This window comes from Parasteatoda tepidariorum, chromosome 8, assembly GCF_982258835.1.
Source record: "Parasteatoda tepidariorum strain Cologne lab strain chromosome 8, Ptep-v5.0, whole genome shotgun sequence".
Classification (NCBI taxonomy): domain Eukaryota; kingdom Metazoa; phylum Arthropoda; class Arachnida; order Araneae; family Theridiidae; genus Parasteatoda; species Parasteatoda tepidariorum.
The window spans coordinates 12,971,012-12,989,285 of NC_141762.1; the positions used below are offsets into that span (position 1 = coordinate 12,971,012).

Below are 18,274 nucleotides of genomic sequence, written 5' to 3' on the forward strand. Positions count from 1 at the left end.
TTTGAAAATCTCTCTTTAACTTCTTTCTGCTCAGTGAAAATAAGTAACTTTCCATGTTTTATCAGCTACGTCCAAATAAATAAAAAAAATTTACTGAACTCTGATTGGACGATCAATTCTAAACTCCTCCCACATTTGATGACGTTTCCATCGATAAGGCTCATCGCAGGAGCTAGAAAAGTTGCTCCCAGAGGAATAACGGTTCGCACTCGATGCTGTGTGAGAGCGACGATAACTTGTGGTGGTGGCTACTCTCAAAACACCGAGACAATATGGCTGTGATGGTGATTTTGTACATGTAAAATTTACCTCTTATAATTACAGTGCCTTTTAATCAAGAAACTAGTGCCAGAGTTTAAAGCTTCTATATTAGATGCTTAATCTATTACAATATTTTAAAAAGAGCGTCCTCCCCAACCTACAGAGTTGTTGATCAATTTAGTGGGTGTGATATTCTGTGATTAACTAAAATTATCGCTCTTTTATTTAAAATTTTTGAGGAAAGTGTGATATTATATTTTGGATAGACTTATCATGACGTTAAATTGCATTGATCGTGCACAGGTGCGTATCTTATTTTATTATACGTTAGTAATTAAAAAAATTTATTTATTATTTTCCTGCCTCTAATTTAAAAATATTTTTTCAATGGAATCTTAAAATTAAATAATTGTTTGAAGGAAGAGCTTAATATTATTTTTGATGTATTTTTTTGTTTTGAAATTGTAAAAATTATTTTTTAACTTTATTTTACATCTCCGTCCATCTTAAGTGTATTTATTAATTTGGATCTAATTTCTTGTATTATTTGATCTCTCATTCCTTGTTTTTGTTAGCATGTTAGTTCTCGTTTAGTTTTAAAATTTTAGGTATAAGTTTTACAAATTTATCGAAACGAAACCAACTGTTTTAAAAAATCATAATTTAGTTTCATAATGTTTTGTATTGAGTTAATTAACTAGCCTTTTTAGAAATCGATGAATATCTTATGCTATGAATTTTATTTACTGATAAAATGTTATGCAAAGATGCTAAACAAATCTTGGCTGAAAATCAAAGGACCAAATAAATGTTAACACTTATCGGTTCATAGGAAGAAGAGGCATCAATCCACTGGCAAGTGGTCAAATGTCGAAAGTTCGTCGAGTGCATGTTGCAGTAAATTATTAATTAATTTAAAATGCCGACATTAGCTCACTGCTTGTGCAAATAATACTGCGGACAGATATGTGTTTAGTAAATTGCGTTTAACATTACTTGTTTTCGGATTGTTATGTTTATGCATTTTACAAAGCGTGTTAAGAATCAAATATTATATTATAAATTATATTTCTTAGAATAGTTTTTTGTAGAAAACCATTCAAGTGTTCCAATATCTGTATCTATGAATTATCTTTGACATTTTTTAAACCAAATATAGATAAAATAAATCAAATAATAAAATAGCAATTATATTATTTTAGATTGAGAACGCTTATTTTTGTAGATTGAACATAAATCACTTAGATAGTATATAATTTCTTTTTTCTACACGAACGCAAACGATTTAATTTTTTTTTTTTCAAACAGTAGATTTCTGTTGAAATCGTTTTATTAATTTTTTTAAACTTGAGCGTTAGCTCCATGCATCATTTGCGAAATCGGTGTTACATTATGAAGGATTATTCCGTTTCTTGAGATTTAGATAATATTTCTGTGTTAGTGTTGTCAAGCGAGAGTGGTTTTGCATCATCAGCGACCGGCTTCTTTTTGCCTGGAAGTCACCGATGAAAGAGAAACCAGAAGAAAGAAAACAGGTTTTTTGGGATGCTGTAGGCTGAAGAGAAAAGATGTGTTAGTGGGGGAATGGAAAAATAACTACACGCATCCACCAACAACAGGTTGTTGTTTTTTTCAGACTGAAACATATCTATCTCGTTGTCAGTCTCCGTATTTTCGTTTTATGAAACTTTTAAATGAATATTAATCTTATTCCAAAGGAATAATTTTTATTCCTTTTTATTACTAACTATGTAAATAAAAATGAACGGAAGGCATATGTCTATCTTTAATTTTAACTTTCATTCATTTTTTCATATTTCTTCCTGATATCTAAATTCTGTTAACTGTTAAATACTAATTAATTCTGTTCTGTTAAATACGTTCCTTTTTAGTTTATATTTTGAGTTTTTTTTTAATTAATTATCAAAATACTTTTTTCGAATATTAAATAATTTGAAAATTAAACAATCGTTACCATTTGCTAAATATAAAATTCATGCCAAAAGCAAACAATCCAAAAAATGTTTTAAGTGATGCCTTTTCTCTTTGTTCAATATTACTTTATTTATGGAACTCTTTAATTGAATCAATACAGTTCGTTTTGTAGTTTAAAAAGACGTTAACTAAGATACAGTTCTTCAGTTAATTGAAGTTATTTTTTGTGCTTTGGCTCCAGAGAGTATATATTTCTAAATTAAAGCCACATCTTAGAGAAAAGATGAGTATTTGCTATAGTTTTTCAGTGTAAATACGCAATCAATTTCTAGTAGCTCATATTCATTTACCAAAATTAAAACAACGTAGCTCGTATTTTAGTGTGAGAATTTCGAATTAAAATACCTCGTAAATTTGTATTTTTATTGGAGTTTTTTTCCCCCTCCGTAATCAGAGACTTCTTACAGTATCACTACGCTATCTGTTTAATATATGTTATACTACGCTATCTGTTGTTATTATACGCTATCTGTATTAATTTTTGCCAATGATTCTCAGCTTTAGCATTACTTGTGAAATCGGTAATATGGAATGGCGATTATTTTTACGATCTATTAACGAAGTAAATGTTTGAATTCAAAATCAGTTAATAAAATTGAACGTTGCTACTAATAATTTAAAGAAGATTTTTTAAAAAATTTTTAATCATCAGTAATTTTTATTCATTAGTAATTAGCTTGAAAAGAAATTTAAAAAATGTTTATGTTTCACTATTTTATTTGTTATAATCTATAATTTCGCTATTGAGTGTTATTTATCGAATTATTACTATTAACTCTGAATTTATGGAGTTAAAATTTTTTTTAATTGATTTCATGTTAGTTAATTAAATTGGTTTCATTAATTTGTAGTTAAGTTTTTAACGTTGTGATAGTTTTTGGATATATCTTATGAAAAAGACGTGCTAATTCATTTGAATCAATTACATTTTTATAGCTTGGATTGTTTATTTTTTGCCTAGCATAATTCAAAATAACATATTATCTTAAGCTAGGAATATTTTAAGTCCCTTTGAGGTCCATAGTAAAATTTTACGGTCGAGAAATTGCTATATACTATATTTTTCTCATTTAATATCTTTTCTTTAACCATGAATAAAGTTTTTAGTCAGTATCATTACAAGATCTTAGCTAATTTAATATCATGCGTACATTTTCTGTTATGAGCTGGTATTGTAATATATTACATATATCTCAAACTGGCCTAATTATAGTTGGAATTAAGTAATACTACCAATTAGTAATTTTTTTTCGAACAATTTTCGTTATAAATTCCGTTTTATTTCATATTATTTTTAATGCTATTCAGATTTTAAAATTTCGACCACGGTTTGAAAAGCTATATTAGCTGAATAATTTGTTATTTTATTTATATTTACTTAGATTATCATTATAAAAATGCGTATTAACATACACGATTTGTAATTACGTTATAAACAAAATATTCATCTATTAGAATGAAATCATAGAACCCCATTATAGTAGAAATACAACTTCATTATAGTAACAGGATGCAACAAACTTGAAGTCTGAAAAATTTTATGGTTAAAATCTCAATAATATTTTTAAAAAAAACTTTGAATTTTTCTCTGCAACATAGGTACGAAAACATCCAAGATATTTAACTGTAAGACATTCTTACATGTGTGTGTGACTATTATATACGTTTCATTAATTGGTATTTTGGGTAAAAAGTATAAACAATATTAATATTTTGAAATGTTAAGTCTATTTTAAATAAGAAATAATTTCTGCCAAAATATCTAATACTAATTAATTATAATTTAATAATTAATTAACAGGGCTGCTTACTACTAAGCTTTTTGGGCAAAATATTTTATCGAGCAGTAGACAGTTAAGAAGTAAAGCTCTTAGAATTTTTTGGTAATTTTGCCAACATTTTAAAACCCTCGCCATGAGAGAGCTGGAACTAACTTTTCTATGAACTTATGAAAAATTTACATGTAGTGTTGCCGAAAATAAAGTCATATTTACAAGACAAAGAATTACACATTAAAGCATAAACTACCATTTAAAACAATTTTCCAAAAAAAAAAAAAAAAAAAAATGTAGAATGTTGGCAGTTCTCAATTAATAATTCATTCTTAACGTTTGTCACAAAGTATTATCTATATATGGGTTTTGATCTAGACCAGTGTGTTATACAAAATTAATATTTATAAGTAATTTTTCTAGTTTTTCCATTAATTATTTTGTAGAGAACAGTTGATTCTTCATTAAAGTGTGCAGAAATAAAGTTGTGGACTACGTTATTTGGTGTAAAAAAAAAATTTCGAATATTCGATTGGAATGGATTTAGTATTTCATTAATGGATATGGAATTTTGCATTGTCTGTTGTTTGAAAACAAAACGGCGCATATGGAACAGAAACCTTAAATTTTTGGACAGGTCTTTTCTTATTCAATAGCATTCGAAAATGTCCCAGACTAGGGTGGAGGGACCTGCTGAGCAAGTATTTTTTTCCCCTCACCCCCCACAAATCCTTATTCTAGACATTTCAAGGTTATACTGTGGGGGTTGGGTGGCGTGATGGGGAGATCTTTTATTTATTTATTCCTTCTAGGGCATAGATCATACATGTCCATGCTTGTTTTGGCTATTTCTGAAGTGCTCTTGAATAATATTTACAATTCCTACAGCAGTTGTTGCTTTTTAGAACTCTATTCTACTGTTAGTGTAATAAAAATGAATAATGTTAGTGTAATGAATAATGTTTATCATAAATTAATTATGTTTATCATAAATTATGTTTGTAAATCGCATAAATTCTTTGAGATGAAATAATTATGTTTCATGGTCATAAAAATTCAGTTGAAAATTATTTATGCATTGAAATATATATATTCAATATTTTTTGCTTTTATTCAAAATATTTTCTAAATTTCCATAGCATTTTTTATTTGAGAAATGAATATTAAATGCAATAGAAAATATGATATGAATTATTTACTCATGTAAAATATTTAATGAATTTAATTACGCGATTTTTAATGATACTCAATATGCGGTCATACAAATATTTATGAAAGAAATGAATCTTAACGTAAGAAATGATTATTGCATACATTAAAAAAATATGGTGATAATTACTTACGCATATGAAATAAATATTTAATTAAGTTTATTTGCTCCTGTTCTAAATTATTGAAAAATTGAAGGCGGTTAAAAATTATATCATTTATTTGGTGTTACAGTTTTTGTTAATTTTATGTTAGCCGGCGCCAGTAAATTCGACGATTTTTTTATGGTGACAGTCTTTTCTTTTTTTCCCTTCTTATTTTAAAATAAACCGAAATACTTCTTTCGATTGGCTAACAGAAAAATGCTAATTCTGGCTACGTTCGTGTAAGTACAAGAAATCGTTGATTAAAACAAATATCAATGTTAGAAAGAAATTTTACGGTTTCAATCAGTTTTAAGATAATATTGAAAAAAGAAGCTGGCTTGATTTTTATTTTATTTTATTGTGCCAATAATTTATATAGCAAGTTTCATTTAAATATAAATTTATTTTCGTTTAATAAATTTCCTTTGAAATAACTATGCACGTAGAACAATTTGATTATTTCTTTTATCATTCTGAAATATTAACTGATTTCGCCCACTTTTCGAATCCGGATCTAGTTACGACTACCGTTAGAGAAATAAGAGCAGAGCAATGGAATTGTTCTAAGTAGTTATTTGTCGTTGCATCAATAGACTAGCATCTTACGCCATCTTATTTAAAATCGTCGATAAAAATTGAATTGAAGTCTTTATTGTCGAAAATATCAGGTCAGGCGTAATGTATGGTACTTAAAGCTATTTAACTTGCTATCGGTTGCACCTATTTTTGCACTTGATTAGCGGTGCGCTCAACCGAGCAGACGATAAATGCTTACCAGAAACGTGCCATTGCCAATTCTTTTTTTATAAATTTTGTGAATGAAATTATATATCTCTTGCTTATTGTATTTAACGTGTTCTATTTTCGTATTGAAGGGTGTTTTTTGTTTTCTAATATAAAAATAGGTTTAGAATCTTTTGTAACATTTAAACTAGAGCGTTTCAAATGAGTATCATACTGAAAACCAAAGGTGTTTATTGCTTTTGATGTTTCAATAACTTTTAAACCGCTTACCTAATTAGGTTACTAACAGATATTTTAGAAGCTTATTGTGTGTTTTTTATTTATTTTTAATTTTAAATATAATAGCATAGTATTCGAAAATTGGAAATATTTTTTTTTTATTTGTTTGACATAAGCGATGCGTTATTTGTTATATTTTGCTGATATATGGATTCTGATTACTACTAATTTTCCGTAGTTTTTACGGATTTTAATTTCGAACACGGAATTGCGGAGTACTTATGAAAACTAAAAATCTATTTTTATGTTTTATATAGTAATTTTTTTACGTAGACAATCGCATGTTTACATAGGGAAGTAATTTATTTATTAATTCATCACATAAAGAATTCTTATTCAACTTTTTTAATATGAATAAATTATTTGAAGCTTATTTTATTGTTTAATATTTAAAACAGGTCATCGTCCTTATAATTTTGCTTATTGTATTATAATTTTATAATAAGGCATTTAGTAGAATTATGGCTGTAAGAAAAGGAAAATATTAATTTTATTTATTAAAGGCTTGTAATTACGTTAGAAAAGGTTTAAAGCGATTGTGCGAAGGCTATTCCTGTCTTGTCACACGTATTATTCGTACATATCCCGAAGCGGTAAAAAATCAGCCATCACGTTTTAACCATTGGTGGATAATTACTGAAGATGCCAGGTGGTTTTGTTTAAGCAAAACTAAATCATAGAATTATCTTAGATTGCTTTTTCGTATCTATCATTAGCCTAAGATAGACAAATTAATATTCATTATGTAGATGTTTTAATCACTTCTGATTGAGGAGGCAGATATGCAAATATTTGTACGTGCAGCGGAAATACGTGCTGCACTTTTTTGAAATCAGGGGAATTTGCCTTCACCAGATTTGATTAATCAGAGAAAAAAGAAATGTCAAAGGATTCAGATGAAAACAAATTTAACAACTTATATTAAAATGAATTTAATAGCATTACATTCCTGCAAAATGTTGAGGCATCTTTGAAATTATTTTACATTTGTTTTGTATTAATATCATTTTTGTTAAAATTAACATTGATTTTACTGGGATATTCTCAGAATTTCTAAAAAATTTTAATATAATCTCGATTCCAGTACTAATTGTTAGATCTTGGGATATTGGAAATTTTATTAATAATTTATGAAAATTACCCGATTAATTTTCGAGTTATTTTTTTCTTGCGCTATTTGGTAAACGTTTCTAATAAATAAAAATTTATCATAATATAGTAAAATTTCTCTGCTTACTATTGCTATTTACAATGGCTAATGAACGACTTTTGAATCCATGAAAACCATTGTAATTTGCATAAGTTTTAAGAATGTCAATTTTAATATATATTTTTTTAAAAAAAAAAAACCTTAATTATTTTTTTCTTTCCTAAACAAATATTGACATGCTAATGGCACAACTTTCATATAGTTTAAATTTTTTTGCATTTGTCCACAAAGACTAACACGCTAATTTTGGTAAAATTTTAACATTGTTATCTGTGAACGAAGATTAGCCTGATAGTATTGGATTGGTACAATTTTAATATTGTCGTAATAACCATAGACTATTGTATACAAAGATAATGATATTAGTTTTAGTTTTATATAAATATCCCTGAACTGTTGGAAACAAGAATTAACATGCTAATTTTAATACCATGTGTTCATTAGCCGTGAAAATTGCTATTTTATGAAGCGTGTTTCAGTTTAATGAACTGTGGCCATTATCACTGTTGTTTTTTAAATCGCTCTTGACCTCTAGAAAGAATAGGGCGGTGTCTGCTGCGTATTCTTTTATTACTATCAAACAATTTTATTACGGTATCTTTATGATAATGATTAGATAATTGGTTGTTTACATGTTTCATTTACCCTTTCGAATAAAACTTCTTATCGAAGTGATCGTACGATTTTGTTATCATTTGTATAAAGATCGCCTTGCGATTACTAAGCCTAAATTTAAATTATTATTATTAGTTTTTTAACACTTATTTTAAATATTTGTTGAATTATGTAGCTAATTAATTATTGCTCAGCTGTGAACAGGAGCAACTTTTTAAGATCGGCTGAATTTTAAAATTCGAAAATTCATTATTTTAAAAAATCTTGTGCAGATTTGAAATTTTAATGGCTTTTTCTCCTCTTAGTGCCTTTTTTTGTTTTAAATTTACATTTAAATATCGAGTTTGTAGATTTCTGATAATCTGAAATTTCTTTTGAATATACGTCTTATTTTGTGCTGCTAAATTTACACATTTGACAATTTTGAATCGTATTTATAAATATGTGAAAGTTTTATCCTTTCATTTACATTCGGCATTGCAAATTCCTTAAGAATATTTTTTATTAATGCTTTTGAAGACAATTCCGAATTTTGAGGAGTTAATTCCGAAGCTTTCGTTACTTAATTCCGTTAATTCCGAACTGATTCACTTTAAAAATATTCTTGTGTGTTAAAATTATTACGAAAAAAGAAGCTCGAGAAAAGAAAAAAAAAAAACTTTTTCTGAAGTATTTAAGAATGTTTTAAAATTTAATCACAGTTTCAGCAGTAACTTATTTTTTTAAATTAATTTTACGCTACATAAATTTTTAAACTAAAGACGTATTTTCCACAACAAAAAGAAAACACGTTTTTACTTAGAAAAATTATTTCTGAAATAATTTTTTTAACTCAAGATGAACGCAAGGGAGATCGTCCATTCATCATTTTCATTGTCCACTAAGCCTTATGTCATATCAGCTTCATTCATACATTATATTTGTCATTTTCGGGAAATTTTTGTTTGCTTATTTGTTTTTTTAATGTATTTTATACTCAATGATCATTTTACCAACACGTGCTGTGTTGTCACGTAATATGTTACTGTTCTAAGTTTATTGTTCAAAAAATTCCGTCGTTCTTTTCAGACACGTGCTTTGAAACAGTCAGACGATAATTTTTAAGTTGCCATCATATAATTATTTTTCAATGATGATTCACAGAAAAATGACGTCGTTCCAGCAGCTGTTTCATGAACGATTCTTTCTGTTTTTGTTTGAACATTTTTTTTTTCCTTATCGAGCATTTGCCGCGCAACTGTTGCTGATATCTTGACGTTGTAATTCTGTTCCAATTGCGATTCTGTCAGGCTTATTTGAAATTACTACTGAAGTAACTTATAGAGAACGTTGTGTTCTATTGTTCTACGAATTACGTCATGATAGATGCGTTAGCTATTCTTGCATCTTTGAATTTTATGAGAGAACTGAATGGGCATCATATTCTTGTAGAGAAATTCGTGATAGTTTGGAAGATGATATGTTAGTTGAAATCGTGAGAATACGTAGCTTCATTTTTTTTGTTGCCAATGTAATATCAGCTCATATTTAAATTGAGGCGATCGTTTTCTTATGTTATAAATTAAAACATTTACGTTTTTCTGTATAAAATCTGAGGAAATTAGATTAATTAAATTAAGAAAACTATTCTCTAAGTATTCAAAAATTTTCTATATTCAAAAAATAAGTTTGAAATACATTTTTAAAAAAATTGAGAATAATTTGCTTACGTTTAAACATTTACGTTTTTCTGTATGAAATCTGAGGAAATTAGATTAATTAAATTAAGAAAACTATTCTCTAAGTATTCAAAAATTTTCTATATTCAAAAAATAAGTTTGAAATACATTTTTAAAAAAATTGAGAATAATTTGCTTACGTTTAAACATTTACGTTTTTCTGTATGAAATCTGAGGAAATTAGATTAATTAAATTAAGAAAACTATTCTCTAAGTATTCAAAAATTTTCTATATTCAAAAAATAAGTTTGAAATACATTTTTAAAAAAAATTGAGAATAATTTGCTTATACATTTTTTTTAAATCTTTTTAAAGTTATATTATGCTTTGAAGTTACGAATAATTTTATGACGATAATTTCTGAATCCTTAATGTTTTCGCAAATAATCTTACAGTTTTTATTTATGTATTGCGTGTAGTTTAATTAAAATGTTTTTAACTTAAGAAGGCATGATTGTGAAGGAATTTAGCCTGTAAGCCCACGATAGTTGAGGAAAAACTATTTATCAGAAATTGTTAAAAACTTAGCCTTAATTACTAATTTGAATAATTTATCTTTGAAAGAACTGGTAAACATTGCGATAATTAACGTAATTGAACAAAAGATTTTCCTGAAAATATACATGAGTGAATAATCTGAATGTTTTACGTCTTAAATATTTTATTGCGGCTCTTCAAGTTAATAGATATTTTCTAAGTACAAACGGTTATCCCCCCCCCCCCCGTTTAATATAGCTTACTATAATTAGCTTTGCCCTTTTCATTAATGCGTTATTAAAGTGTATAGTAAATAACTGTTCCTATAATTAAATCACTTACACGAATTAATAACCTGTAGATTTCATTTAAGAGTTCTTGCAGCGATTCTAATTTTTTTTTTATACATATATTGGACAGCAGACATTTTATCGTTTGTTCTAAGGTTATGTCAAATATTTATAAATACTAATAAATATATAGTATATTTTCATTGATTTAAATTCTAATAGGTTTCAAGACTTTTCTGTAAACGGAATAAACACGTCAGAATCGAGAGACCGTGTAAATTGACTCTATAAACAGATATCGAAATTTCTTTGGAATAAATTGATAAAAAGTCCTTGACATCTAATTTAATCGTTGCCAAACAGGAAAGAACTGAACAATTGCCTGTGGAATTATAACGGAAAGGGTTTCTAGACGTTCTTTCCACACATTCTAAAAAGTTTTTTTTTGTTCGTTTTGAGTCATTAAACTTCGCACTTATTCCTTAACATAACTGATATATATATATATTTTTATTTACTTATGTTGTGTAAATTCGGTGCGCTAAGCAACATTCGTTGACTTTATTTTTATCGGTTATTACTTTGTTGCCATTTTTATCCTCATTGATTTGTAACAATTGTACCACTGGTACTCTTATGCATAAAACAACCTTTTATTCTTTTTTACTTCTTTTTTTTTTCAAAATTTTATTTTATTAATTAGTATTTTTATCTTTGTGGAATTCATTCTTGAAACGATTTTACCACTGTTATTCTAACATACAAAACAACCTTTTATTTTCATATTTTCTTTGTTTATTATAATTCCTTTTCTCCTGACAAAATTCATTCCTAGCGACTTTTCACTACTGATATTCTAATGTACATAAAAACAATTAATTTCTTATTCTTTTTTTTCCTTCTTTAATCGTACTTTATTTGTTGTCATTTTTATCCTGATAGAATTCATTCTTGGAATGATTTTAACATTGGTATTCCAATGAATAAAACAACCTTTTCATAATGTTCTTAGTTTTGTTACCAATTTTATTTTGGTTAATATCATTCCTAGAACAATATTACAGCTGTTTTTTTTTTCTGTTGTTGTTTTTAATGTTTTTTCACCGTTATCTAACATTTTTATCTTGATAGAATTGGAATGATTTTTATCACTCGTACAAAACATCTTAGAATCACTTTATTTTCTTCCATTTTTTTTTACCTAACATTTTTATGTTGATAGAATTGAATGATTTTATCACTTTATTTTTCTTCATTATAATCACATCACGTTCTACTACTAGACGACAACCGACTTATTGTATAACTGGAATTTAGCGTTTTGACTTGGAACACTAAATCAAACATTATATTTCATGATGCAAGAAAGATTTTTTTTAGCCCTCGTCACTGTAAATGCTATTTAAATGTTGCGTGACTTGGACCCCCCTCTCCCCACACATTCTAAAATGGCTCTTCTTGTATTCATGAACACAGTTACAGCCTTGACTTTTTCCAAAACACCTGTTGTACATGTTTGCGCAAGGTAGGAAGACATTATAAAACTACCATAATAATAATAAAAAAATGCCTCGTCGCCATCGGCTAGCCTTTCCAAATCCCAGCATTTTATGCGTTGTGTATTTCGCAAGTATTTTATCATCCTTCTTATTTTACTTTGGATAGTTTAATTTGTGACGAACCATTTAGTTTCGTCATGACTGGGAGGAACTCGATTGCTTAAATCGAGCTTTCAGATAATATGTGTTATTAATAATAAAACGCAGCAATGGAGCGAGTTATTACTACTGTTAAATTAAACTGCTTTATTTATAATAATACTTTGCTACGAAGCTAGTTATATCAACTTCGTTATATTTTTCTGTTGCGTTTTTAGTCTTTAACGCTTCAACGAAACTAGTTTTATTTTAACCACTATTATCTATCGCTATTTTTATTGTTAAGTTGTTCTTCCCGTAATTATATGATATGACGAAGCTATTTATATTACTGCTATTAACGTGGTTATCTTGTTTTAAAAGTGTAAGAGAACTAAAATTAAAATTTTTTTTTTAAATAAAATATCCTTAACTTGTTGCAAAATTCTACATAATTAAAAGAAATGTATCCAACTTTTGATCATAATTTATTCTAAAGACTGAATTATACACTATAAATCAATTTTGAAAATGCGTTATTTAAACCATTTTTTTACACCATTTTTTAACTTTAAAATGTTTATAAAACAAAACATTAAAATGTTGAGTTATTAATTACCCATGTAGTAAATGTTAGAACATTTCGCAGAAAAATTATTTTTTCGATAATTAATTTTTTTAAAATTTAAGTGCATAATTTGGAACGTTAAATTAAAATGCTATATTTCTAGAACTAAATTTCAGTTTTGACTACCACAAAATTATTATATAGTTTATTTGAAATCCAAAGTTGTTGCTCTCTTATAGAACCGTTATGGTTTTCGGCGAAAAGTTAGATAACTAGGCATGCAATCATAACAATTTTGTTTATAAAGTTTTTTTATTGAAATAAATTATTTTAATTGGGTGGCTAACAAAGATATCACTCATAATTTTGCAAAAAGTACTTTAATGTCTTTCAAAATACATAATTGCATAATCGAGAAGATAAAAAAGTCGTTCGTCAATTCGCATTCCTTTAACATCAAGAATATAAACATACTGATTTATGATTGAGATATCTTCAAGGTCATCTATATTTTTTTCCAGGAAAATTTGATGAGGAATGTTTTATAGCACAAAGAACGATTTAGTCATATATACCTCATAAGTTGATAAGAGCAAAGTTAAGAGTTCATTATTTCTCAATCAGTAATGACTTGTTTATATTTTATTTGTTAGTTTTTTCCTTTATATATTTTGTTGTGTTAGAGATAGAGAACATATAGTAATGAAAATAAAAAGAACGCATAGAACATGGTAGAAAACCTATAGTTATAACAGGAATCATTATTTCTAAATCAGTAACGACTTACTTATATTTAAATTGTTTATTTTTTCTTGCGTCTATGACAGAGAACACACAAAATAATGAAATAAAGAGAACATAAAGTAATAAAACGAATGACTTGGTTATATTTAATTTGTCGTTTTTTCCTTTATATATTTTGTTGTGTTAAAGATAGAGAGCGTAATAGTAATGAAATAAAGAGAACATATAGTAACCTATAGAACATGTGGTAGAGAACATAAAGTAATAAAATGAATCATTATTTCTCAATCAGTAATGACTTGTTTATATTTAATTTATAAGTTATTTTCCTTTATAAATTTTGTTGTATTGGTTTTAGTTTATTGTTGTCAGTAGTATGTTATTGTAAATATTGTTTTATTGTAATCGATATTAATTTGCGTTTGAGTTAGCTACATTTACCACCTTTAGTAATATATTAGTAAATGCGGTTGGCAAAATCATCAGTTAAAACAAAGCATCTGTTAAAGAAGTTGAATTTAGCTTACTGTGGTTCGGGTGTATCAAATCAAGTTAATGTCACTCAGATCTTCAATATATTGATGATTATATTGATTGTCAAAAATCAATTTTGTTATAACTTTGTTTTCTTCAATATGTTTGTAGTTAAATCTATTTTTTTTTTCTGAAACCTTTTTCAGTTCAAATAAAAAATTTCTGAAAAGTAACTTGTGACTGGAATTCTACACAAGCAAAAGTTTCAATCCAATTTTAATCGCATTCAGTATAAATTAAATATGGATTTTGTAAAAGACACTTAAATTTCAATTTCAAACAAATTTAGTTATTACTTTGGAAATGTGAGATTAATATAGCTTTAAAAAAATAATATAATTAGATTTAAAATAGAATGTTCTCGTAATAATATATTTTTTTAATTTTATACATTATTATCTTTTATGTTAATTTTTTTATTCTTTCTTTTTAGTCCCCAACGCACAAAGGGAACCTCCTGCAGGGCAGGAAATCTTCGTTGAGCCATCAACAAAATGCCAACCACTCGAGACGAAATTCTTGCAGTCCACCTCTTACCAAGACAAATAGCCTCGGTCATCAACAACAGTCTGAATCGTCGTGCAAACAAATCCACTCTTCCAAGTTGGAGAGGAGCGTAAGCAGCGACCCAGGGTCTGACAGGAAAATGGTTCAAAACACCAACTCCAGCAGGTACAAGACGGAGCTCTGCAGGCCTTTTGAGGAAAACGGCACTTGCAAGTATGGCGACAAATGTCAGTTCGCTCATGGTATTAAAGAATTGAGAAGCATGGCGAGACATCCCAAGTACAAAACCGAACTCTGTCGAACCTTTCACAGCACTGGCCTCTGTCCGTATGGTCCAAGATGCCATTTCATCCACAACAGCGAACAGACCAAGAAGAATCTGCTGACCAACCTTAGTACCAGTTCAGCACCTATTATACCTGTCGGCATCAGGCCAAAAGCACTCACCAGTCTGGGTTCGGATGGCGAGCTTTCTCCGCCATCGAGCAACGAAGGTTCGCCAACTGACTTGAAGTGTTTCAATGACATTTTCAACTCATCTCCCACTCATCCGCTGTCTCCCACTCTTATGAACGATGTATTCTTCACTGAAATGGGTCCGGCAGGATTTGTTTATCAGGATTTGTTGGAACGTTTGTCGGATCACGGAAAATCGAATTTTGCTCCTGGCTCTGCAGATTACGTCGGCTACCTTTATAGAGATGACATTGACATTGATAATCACAAATGCCAAGGTGGTTCTGTTTTTGACTTTGACATTGATAATCACAAATGCCAAGGCGGTCCTGTTTTGGACTTGTATCCAACTGGACCTTCCCCTTCTCCCCCAGATAACTACAATTTTCTTAAATTCCCTATTTTTGATACTTTTCAGCAAAATAATTTTCAGCCGAAAATTCACTAAAAGAATTTCCTCTATTGATGCCTTAAAGTTGAGTATGTAACTGATATAGAGACAATTTTTCGTGAAATTGGTGATAACGTCATTAAAGACACTAATCTACAGTAATGGAAGAGACATTTTCAGTTTTTAATATTTTTTTTTAAAAATTCTCAAGAAATACTTAAAGTACTATTTTGTGAATTTGGAATTGTTTAGTTAATTTGATTTTTCATACTTTGCAACTAAGTTTAAAGCTTTCAAAATTTTAAAGCAAATTCGTAATTTTAAAATAATCCGAAAATACTTACTGAATTTTACTGAATATTCTTAAATTAAGAAACATAAGACACAAAAATATGTTTTTATAAAAATGCTCATATATAAATATTTAAGCTAGATTCTTGAAATTTTATGCAGCTATTGCAAATAATAACCAAAATAACTTATACAAGCTTATTGCATAATTTTCTGGCATAGGATGTTCAAAAATACTTGTTTTCTTTTGTAAATTATTGTCGATGTCTAATACCTCTGAAAGCGTTAAACCTTATTGCAAAATTTGAAAAATTGCATGAACCAAACGATTCTAAAGTTGCAAATTAGTTCTTTAAGTATTTCTTGAAAAATTGCAACAAAAAAAAATATCAAAAATAGAAAGTGTTTTTTCCATTATTGTAGGGTGGTGTTTAACTTTTAAAAAAAAATGTTTACAAGAGAATAACATGTTATATTCTTCCTGTGCCTTACAATTTTTTTTAAAATCTAGTAATTGAATCTTGCAGTGAATCAGTGATCTCATTTAAATTCTTGTCATTATTTTTGTTTCACATGCGGATTCACAGGTTATTTAATATCGAATTACATTATTTCAAAGTTGTATTCTAATTCGTTCTTTTAATTTAATGTGTATTTAGAATCTGGATATTTTTTTATATCTGAAATTTCTAATATATTGCACTTTTATTTCATAATTTATTATTTTTATGTAAAATTATTTATTTTTTTAAATTAATGTAAATGAAATACAACTTTGAATTTTTAACTTCATTTTTGAATTAAAACTATGTTATCGAAATTGAAAATCCAACTTAATGACTTCGCATTGTCAATAAATGAGTTGAGTTGTTTTAATTCAGCTGAATATGTTATGTTTAATGCTGTTCTGTTAGAAAGCTAACTTATTACAAATTTAACGAAATCTAAAAGTCGTTTTAAGTCTTTTCTAGGTTATTACCAATTTTTTTTTGAGAAACTTCTTCGGGTGAAAAAGTTATAAAAATATACATTTGAGCCTCAACTTTTTCCAAGTAAGAACTAATATTATAAAAAAATCTATGATTTTATAATAATTAAGGCTGCGAATTTAACTTAATATTATTAAACATATAACAATTTCGGCCTAATTATAAGATCTCTTAATTTTTGGCTTTTATTATGAAACTATTTTATTGATATTCTTTGGTCACTTTATTTTAATTCTTATTTAAGCTATTCTTCTGTAACTCTTCTTTAAGGCAATTCTTTTTCGAATTATTTTTGGTGTTTAATTCAAATTTCAATTTGGATAATGGTGAAAACTAGTTTTTTTTCTCTATACAAGGTACAATAATTTTCTATGATATAATAAATATCTATTTAGCCTATTTTGTATTATAAATAAATCAAGCTTACCTCTTTGTTGCAGTGTTATCTGGGCAAATTTGTGGTAGTCACTTTATATATATATATAAATATATTTATTGATTTGCATTGTATAGTAGATCATTATATTAAATCTTTTTATTATCGTGAAAAAGTGTTTTTTTTTTTTTCGTGTTATGAGAAGGCAAAAGAATGCATGAAAATTTTTATTGACTGTAACGTCGATATAATCATCTGCATATATTATTGAAGAAATCATTTTTATTTGTGTAGTCAAATTCCTGAGTAATGATCATGTCCTTGTAATTAATTAATTAATATTCCTTAAGTAATTAATTTCTCTCGGACTTGGGCATTAGTTTCAGCTAAGTACGCTTTCATGTTATCATGTATTTAAATATTTATTTATTTTTAACTATACTTTAGGTATCTATTATTTGAAAATAAGATTTTAGCGCTTATATTAAAAAAAAAAAAACTCTGAATGTTTCTTTATTTGTGATGATAACTGTTTCGTTTTGGATAATTCAATGTTATCTGCATTTATATAATTATTTTTTTTTCCTCTACGAATGATGTTGAAAATCGTGAGTGCACAATCCTTTAAAAAAGGGAATTTGCTACCAGTGATAATTTATGTTATTTAATTTTTTTCTCTTCCCTTCTTGTGTTTGTAGTTTGTGAAACCAATAATAATAAAACAGTACTGCAAAATGTTACAAAAAAAAAAAAAAAATAAGGCACTAGTTTTCTTCGCAATATGTTGAATTTCTGTTACCCCTGGGTTTATTAAATTTTTTTTTTTTGTTTCTAATTAGATTATTTATCGCTTTAAATTTTTGTGAATATGGGTAAGCGGTATTGTTTGGTGAATGAAATTATTTTCTATGTTTTTCCTATGGAAAAAGTTTTTTTTTGTTCTTAATCAAATCAAATCGGTTAATTTTTAATCTGTTTCTTATGTTTTAAGCACTTTTTAGTTATTTAGCAGAAACAATTTATGTTTGCTTATTATCTTTATCGTTTATAAGTCTTTGAACTTAT

The 18,274-nt window shown here is 27.4% G+C and overlaps 1 protein-coding gene across 1 annotated transcript; it reads left to right on the top strand.

Moving 5' to 3' along the window:
- The first annotated feature begins 180 nt into the window (after window positions 1-180).
- Window positions 181-17,400, top strand: LOC107438652 (uncharacterized). The gene is made up of 2 exons (XM_016050984.4): window positions 181-564; window positions 14,633-17,400. Exons 1-2 carry the CDS (start codon window positions 535-537, stop codon window positions 15,608-15,610), a joined length of 1,008 nt encoding a protein of 335 aa, XP_015906470.1. The 5' UTR covers window positions 181-534; the 3' UTR covers window positions 15,611-17,400.
- Window positions 17,401-18,274: the final 874 nt, after the last annotated feature.